The sequence below is a fragment of the Pollachius pollachius genome (assembly GCF_949987615.1).
Source record: "Pollachius pollachius genome assembly, chromosome: 7".
Classification (NCBI taxonomy): Eukaryota; Metazoa; Chordata; class Actinopteri; order Gadiformes; family Gadidae; genus Pollachius; species Pollachius pollachius.
Window position 1 is genome coordinate 19,657,740 of NC_136940.1, and position 7,500 is coordinate 19,665,239.

General features: G+C 44.6%; 1 protein-coding gene across 1 annotated transcript in view; it reads right to left on the bottom strand.

Annotated features, from left to right (window-relative positions):
- The window catches only part of s100p (S100 calcium binding protein P), a 13,561-nt gene that overhangs the window by 955 nt on the left and 5,106 nt on the right, over positions 1 to 7,500 (bottom strand). Inside the window, exons 2-5 of the mRNA XM_079739100.1 lie at positions 3,342 to 3,455; positions 2,636 to 2,806; positions 2,170 to 2,365; positions 1 to 796 (exon numbers count right to left, since the gene is read on the bottom strand). The exon at positions 1 to 796 is cut by the window's left edge and continues 955 nt beyond it. Coding sequence (XP_079595226.1) covers positions 512 to 796; positions 2,170 to 2,365; positions 2,636 to 2,806; positions 3,342 to 3,391 — 702 coding nt within the window. The 5' untranslated portion in view covers positions 3,392 to 3,455 and the 3' untranslated portion in view covers positions 1 to 511. The remainder of the gene's footprint in view (positions 797 to 2,169; positions 2,366 to 2,635; positions 2,807 to 3,341; positions 3,456 to 7,500) is intronic.

The window sequence follows — 7,500 nt, forward strand, 5'->3', positions numbered from 1 at the left end:
CAGAAAAGCTCTCCATATTCCATGTTCTTACTGGCCAATCTCTGGCCAACATTGCTGATCTGTTCATGCATGATTTTATGGGAGTTGTTGTCGTTGTTCGGAATTCTCCTTTCTTGCCTTAGGTCTTTTCATATCCTCGTCGGCTAGTGGAAGTTCCTTGGGCCCAAATGTCACACAGTCAAACGGCTGTTAACAAAAGACATCGCATATCAGGTCCATCCACTGCAAATCCAATAAATCTTTGGAGCGCTGCATTCCATGAGATTCCTGTCCAGTCTCCAATGCATTTGAAGTTGCATAGCGATGGTGTTTTAAGACTGCCATTGAGATATGACTTTGGTAGCTCCCTTGTGTGCAAGGTGCAGTACATCAACCAGGTACAATGCATGGGCCACGCCGTCGCCTTTGAACTTCTCCACTCGACAGAGGCACTGCCATGGCTTTGCTTACCCCCCCCCCAGCCCCCAATCGTTCTTGTGGCGCCCAGGAGGGTGCATTCAAGCGGCCTCCCTCATCTTTTAATTCGGCTCAGCTGTTCGCACATGACGGAAAGGTGTTGGGTGAGCTTGACCATGGCGATGATGATGCTTCCCACGATGAAGGTGCAGGTGGGCCAGACGAGGGAATGGAACACTGCCACCTGGCCGTAGATCTGGGTCAGGATGGCGTTGTCCGCCCGGTCCTCTGGGTCCACGAAGCAGAGCACGGCGCGCTGGGAGCGGAGGCGCTCGGATATGTTCAGCACCGTGGCGTGCGTCGCGGCGTAGTCCTTCTGGCACTTTGGCACGTAGAAGCACTGGAGATTAGAAATTGAGGAACAGGGTAAATGGTAAATGGACTGCATGTATATAGCGCTTTTATCCAAAGCGCTTTACAATACTGGCTACCATTCACCCATTCGTGCACACATTCACACACGGACGGCGGCGTCAGCCATGCTAGGCGACAGCCAGCTCGTGGGGAGCAGTTAGGGTGAGGTGCCTTACTCAGGGACACCTCGACCCTCAGCTAGGAGGAGCCGGGGATCAAACTAGCAACATTTTGATAACCAGTCAACTCGCTGTACCTCCCACCCACTTTCTTGTGTGACTTCCGAGATATTTTGTAGCATATCAGGTTGGACAGGTTTGACATAGCCACCTAATCGTTCTCTGGAACTTCACCAGAGCGCTTTTTTCATTAAATATTGCCTAAGGCCTTTATCCATTCAAACAGATTTTTCAATTATATTATTTTTATAATAGTTGCTGTTGTGTGTCGTAATAGTTCAACCAACCAGTTATAACCTGGAATCCAATAGGAAGGGGTTTATTGTTCCTTCCCATTCTTACCCACTCTTTGACTACGATTTGACTAAAGTACACTATAGTCAAAGTATCTCTAACTGTACATTCACACCAAAAGCTGTAAAGCATTTTGAGCGATAAACTCCCATTCACTTTCTATTAGACATGAGTGATAAAGCGATAGGAGCAATAAAACGCTTGAGCGATAGATTTAAAGCTGTAAAGTTGTAAATGAGAGTTGAAAATAGCTCAACTCTATGCAAATGAGCTAGTAGCATTTCGGCTGTAAATGACCGCCAGCCAATCAGAATGTAGATGTCTCTCGCCGGCGTGGGTCCCAGTAAACATACGTGCCAGAGCGATATGAGCTGTAAATATTTTTGACAGCGTTGCGTTTTGAGCAATTCTGCGATTTTGCATCTTTTACAGCTTTCGGTGTGAACGTACAGTAATTCATTGAAATGTTCAGTAGGTCCTAATCACCATGTTTCTTTCTTTTGGGATAATATTTCATTGACATTTTGTCCAAAAATAATATTGTTTTCTCAAGTACACCTGTCAACAAGAGTGAATAAACCTGAACCTATCCCTAACCCTGAACCGGCCAGCCACTTAGAACATCGGAGGAATGCCGTCCGATGGCATTGACCAAAGATATGATGTGTCCAGGTTATTTGAAGCTACGAGCCAGTCAACACGTTTAGCATTGCTACTCTAAATCCGGCATATAAGTACAACAAGTACCCATTTTGGGAAGTATACATTCTCTGCAACTGCATTGCAACGACTGGGTGCTACCCCTGTCTTTGTCGTCCTGGGCTGCTCCTAGGCCACCTCCTGCACCTAGAAGAGCCTTTCCGTGCATGACCCCGTCCTTACGCACCTCAGGGTTCCTGTCCTGGGTCTCCTCGTTGTGGGACAGGCGCACCACCTTCCCCGAGGAGTTGAGGCTGACGTAGACCTGGAGGCAGGGGTAACGGGAGCTCTTCCAGCACTCGGCTCCGCAGCTGAACGAGCAGTTTACGTCCCACACGATGGTGGCGTTCACGATGACGCATCTCGATTCCTCTGTCCACACGCTGAAGGGAAGGAGGAGAAGAGGAAGAGGAAGAGGAAGAAGAAGAAGAAGAAGAAGAAGATGAAGGAGGAGGAGGAGGAGGAGGAGGAGGAGGAGGAGGACGGGTCATTCTGGGTCTGTGTGGCCCATCGTAGGCTCAGTGTGGGGAGCCCCTTCACCACACATCACATCATATTCTATAACTATACATTTTGGAACACTAAACAATCAATCAGTCATTAATTAGATCAAATGTTGGGATGGCTTTCATTGTGATGCCGACGGGTACCACCTGTCTGAGTAGGAGCGCAGTACGGTGATGGCCAGGACAAAGTACATCATGAAGGAGACCAGCACCATGCCCAGACCCAGCAGGATGGCCCGGTCCTCCCCGGCCCTCAGCGCCGTGACCGTTTTCCTCTTGTCCAGCACGTCGTAATCGCGGCTCTTACGGTAGGCAGGTCTGAGGGGAACACGTCATTGGTGCTCATGGTGTCATGGTAACCATTTCCCAGGGCTGGTCCCCACTGACCTGGCAGATCAGCGGATCAGCCTTTGATCAATGCTCATGATGAACGATGCATATTACAGCTGTTGTGTTGACTTTGGAGAATGAGTTTTGCCTCAGGTCTAAATGGCTTGTGTGAGGTGACTTGAGCCGGTATGTTTGAGTGAATAGTGGTTTGATGGAAACGGCATTCCAACAGCGGCATACAACAATGCCGCTGTCAACGAGTCGAATGCAATGTCGACCGATATCTGTCCCTGCGGCCTGGTCATTATGCCTGCTCTGCAATCCTATTGTATTGTGTCTTTCAGGTGAGAGATGAGGCTCTATCGTGTGTGTCATTAGACTAGCGTGTTCAACCTGAGGTCCAGTTGGTACGAGAGTGTACTGCAGAAGGGAGGATGGGATTTTATTCTTGACATACACATTTCGAAAATTCTGGAAAAGATGTATTACTAAAACGTTGTAATCACCAGACAATTCACAGTACCTCCTCTCACTTCCTCCTTGAGGGGCCTTACTTCCTGCCCAGAGGAACATACTCTCTCTGGTATGTGGGAGTTGCACTCCTCCGTTTCTGTTCACACTCGCCGGTTCAGACCACCTGCCAAGTACAGAAAATCAGTTATAATATATAATAATCAGTTATTATAAATACAGTCTCCGTCCCCACCACACTTAGAGTCAGAGTCAGGCCCGATAATACCATACAGGTATGAAGATATATTTTCCCTTACGACTTTTGCCAGGGGAAAAAAATGTTTGTCAATCAACAGTGCACAAATACACTTTTCATTAATATTTAATGAGGGGACATTTACTAGACTCCATGATAATTGGTCTTGGCCCCATGAGTAAAGTAGACCTTTACGTTCACCTCCATGGTGTTTAGTTAGCGTTTAGTTTTTTCAGCACGATAAACTAATCACATCGGAGTACTGCAGCTGCTGACATTAATCAAATTTGGATGTTCATAAAAAACAAAACATACACAACAATTGTGCTTCTATCCAGCTGAACTTACACTGGGTGCTGCTGTGATGCATGATGTCCTACTGAGCAGGTCACACATGTAAGCCTACCTCAAGGGAAATTAAGAAATCCTAAGTGACGTATTACAGCATTTCTTGTCTTTAAGGCTTTAATATGACTCTCAGTACACTCTCAGGAAATATTCTCAGATAGCAGTTCCCGATTTAAGCCTGGTATCTTTCCGATATTAGCTACGCCATAGGCCTGTGTCAAATGACTGCTTGTCAACGCAATTCCAATAACCGTACCATCACTGTATAGTGTGGAGTTGAAGGACAGCTGGTCGTTCCATCAAAGAGGTTGATGGTGGTTCCTGGTGCTTGATGTCACCTTTTGGCAGCGCTAACAAGCCTTTAGATGCCTTACAACTGAGACTTTGGCGTTGTCTTGTTGGGCTGTGTTTAGGTTCAGATGACATCAAGGTCAGGGTTTGTGTCGGGAGAAAGTAAAATGGGCTACTTGATGCCTTGTTTACCCTAACCTTCACCTTATCCCTGATCTTTTACATTCCTAAGTTCTCATGTTGTGATTTTAGGGTGTGATCCTTGGGTGGAACACACACACAGAGACGCACAGGCATGCATGCATGCATGCATGCCTGTGCGTCTGTGTGTGTGTGTGTGTGTGTGTGTGTGTGTGTGTGTGTGTGTGTGTGTGTGTGTGTGTGTGTGTGTCTGCATGTCTACATGGTGTATGATAATGTCCGTAACACATTTTGGTAAAGATAGAGTCCTCCTTTGAGACGAGGCTGGTGATGACAGTAATCAAGTGTTAAACATCCCTAAAACAAGAGGTCCTCCCACCCCCTCGCAGAGAAGGACACAGAGAGATCGGTTTGCACTGCGACCAGGTGTTACCAATCCCTCACGTAGGCAATATACTAAAAACCTTGAAAGTTCCCAGCTAGCCTTGGTGGAGACACATACTGAGGTTGAGAACAACAAGGTCTAGAAATGGGAAATGATATAGAACATTAGGTATTATTTATTCCTGCATAGTTTTGGTCAGATGTTAAACTTAGCATATTTATTTTCATTCAATTTAAGTATATTGAGTGACATTGTATTTAAATACAGTATCTGTTAAGGAACCCCGTTCAATATATATTTAAAAAAATGGTGTCTTGCCTTCTTTACCATGTCATGCAAGCCGAGTAAAAATGTGAATCCCATGTTTAGGAGGTTCATTTTAAATAAAGACATACTGAAACAATGAGATAAATCATGCATTGTGTGTGTGTGTGTGTGTGTGTGTGTGTGTGTGTGTGTGTGTTTGTGTGTGTGTGTGTGTGTGTGTGTGTGTGTGTGTGTGTGTGTGTGTGTGTGTGTGTGTGTGTGTGTGTCTGTGCGTGTGTGTGTGTGTGTGTGCATGTGTCCCTGAGGGCTGGGGGGAAGCTTGGCACTGACGCAGAACATTTTGGAGGGGCTATCAATTCGTGTTGCCTGATACAGAAGGAGGCCGAAAGACTGCAGGGGTTGACACTATATTTGTATTGCTGTCTGCTCTCTGTTGTTGTGATGTGAGCTACGTCAATCTTCCGGAGGGTGTACGCATATGTGTAATTGCGTTGTTTGTTTTTTTAAGTTTTTTGTTCAGGCACACTGAGGGCTTTCCTGAATACAAGGTTAACAAGGAGTCTTACTTTATGAAGGACTTATTATCCAACCAATGCAGGGGAGTGGATATAGACAGTGCAGATAGCACGGTAGCAACAGGACCCGAGTGGGCCCACCAACAATGTGTTGGGCGGAGAATTGGCCCTTGCGAGTGATTTATATTGCCGACTCAGAAATACAACTGTGTTTAACAAAGAACTCACGTTAAACAAAATTTGCCATTTGCTTCCTCGAAAAAGAAAACCCATCTCCATCATGTTTGACATTGTTTTAATCTGACTAACTTTCTATGGGTGCTTTCACTTCCTGATTGCACCAATGCAACACATTTTCATCGAAGAAAAGTTCACGTTTAACATACCTGGTTTAATATCTTTATTCAGGCTGCAGCAGAAGAGTACATACATATGAAGCAATTACATCTTGTCACTAACAAATACACTGACGTTTTCAATGCAGAAACCGAATTCAAATGAAAAAACCCAAGACCGTGCAAAGTCATTGTTGCTCATTTATAATTGTCCGAAATGTTTGGTTTAGCTAACAAAATGCAGGCAGATAAGTATCAACTTCAACCCTCCTGATAGGTGTGAGAATGGTGACGGCAGGTGTTGTCAATGAGTAATCACCTTTCACAATCTCTTTTAAAGATTTGAGAGGTTGACACTATCCAGTCATCATCTGTGAGGACTGGTGAGTGGCTGAATTAGGGATTCATGTCATTGTATATTCAGATTGTGTTGATGAGTAAAGGGTGCTGCGCAGAGAAATGCCCCCAGAAAAATGTACGTGTTTCCAGTCAGAATTCAAGACGTACAAAAGAAACCAGTGAGGTGAGATATTTGAAGTGAGGTTTGACACAGTGAGTGAAAGAATGGAAAAAAAAAAAGGTTTGCATGATGGCAAGATGGAATCTCAAGTGATTAATTCCACGATTAATTCCAATTGCCTTGTAGTTTCAAGTTGACACGCATGTCAACTTGAAAAGGCCACCCAAACGCAATTATGCAGTGGCAACAGGTTATACAAAAGTGGTTATACAGGTTATACATAGCAAACATCTCGGGAAAAATCACTGCGTAGAGATCTCCAACTTTCTAGCAATCCTTAATTTCTGTGAGTTCTGTGATGTGGTTCTGCCGATGTCTGTTACGCTCCTTCACATAAACACTGCACTTTTCCTGACCCCAAGTTGAGTATGCTGCTGCTAAGGATTTCTGAGCTGATATAAAACATTGGTATTTAAACACTTTCATCAGTAGTAATCTGAAAGGCCAGCTTTCCAGACATCCGGATTACAGCAGCAGCATTTCCTCACGGATGCCCTTATCTCCTTGAGTTGAATGTTGTGGCGTTTTTGGCAGTGGCTTATCAGACACATCATGTTCACTTTTCTTTATGTGTTTATAACATGACCCCTGATTGGGCGGTCATGTTTTTTTCCATTGGGCAGAGCTCTCTCTTGGGTGATTATACTGTAGATCCCCGGACACAGAAACACGAGACACATCAACAAATATACAAAGAACAAGAAAACATATTGTATGATTGGATGGTTTTTGGTGTACGATTGAGTGTTTCTCCTATTTACCCAAATACTGGTCAAGTATGTCTGATTATAAAATAAAAAGATCTACGACTATGTAAATCATAAAGAATGCATCAGAAATGTAATGCTTTCATAAGCAGTATGTACAATAGTATCCTACCCTGGATTATAGAGAATGCATCCTTTTGATGAATAAGAAAAAAATAATAATAATAATATAAATCTAGATGTGTGTGTTTATACGTGCCTTACAAGAGGATGGCCTTCACTAAGTCCTAGCTTTCAGCTACTGAGAATGGTGTTTGAAAACGGGTGCTCACCTAATCTCCGTTGGCGCGGGACAGGTGTTGCTGGTCTGACTCTGGGAACAATTGTCAGCTTGCATGGCACCTTGCACATGATATCCCTCAGTTTCCCATCTACTTATACGTTCAGCAGCGCTCCGCATCCAC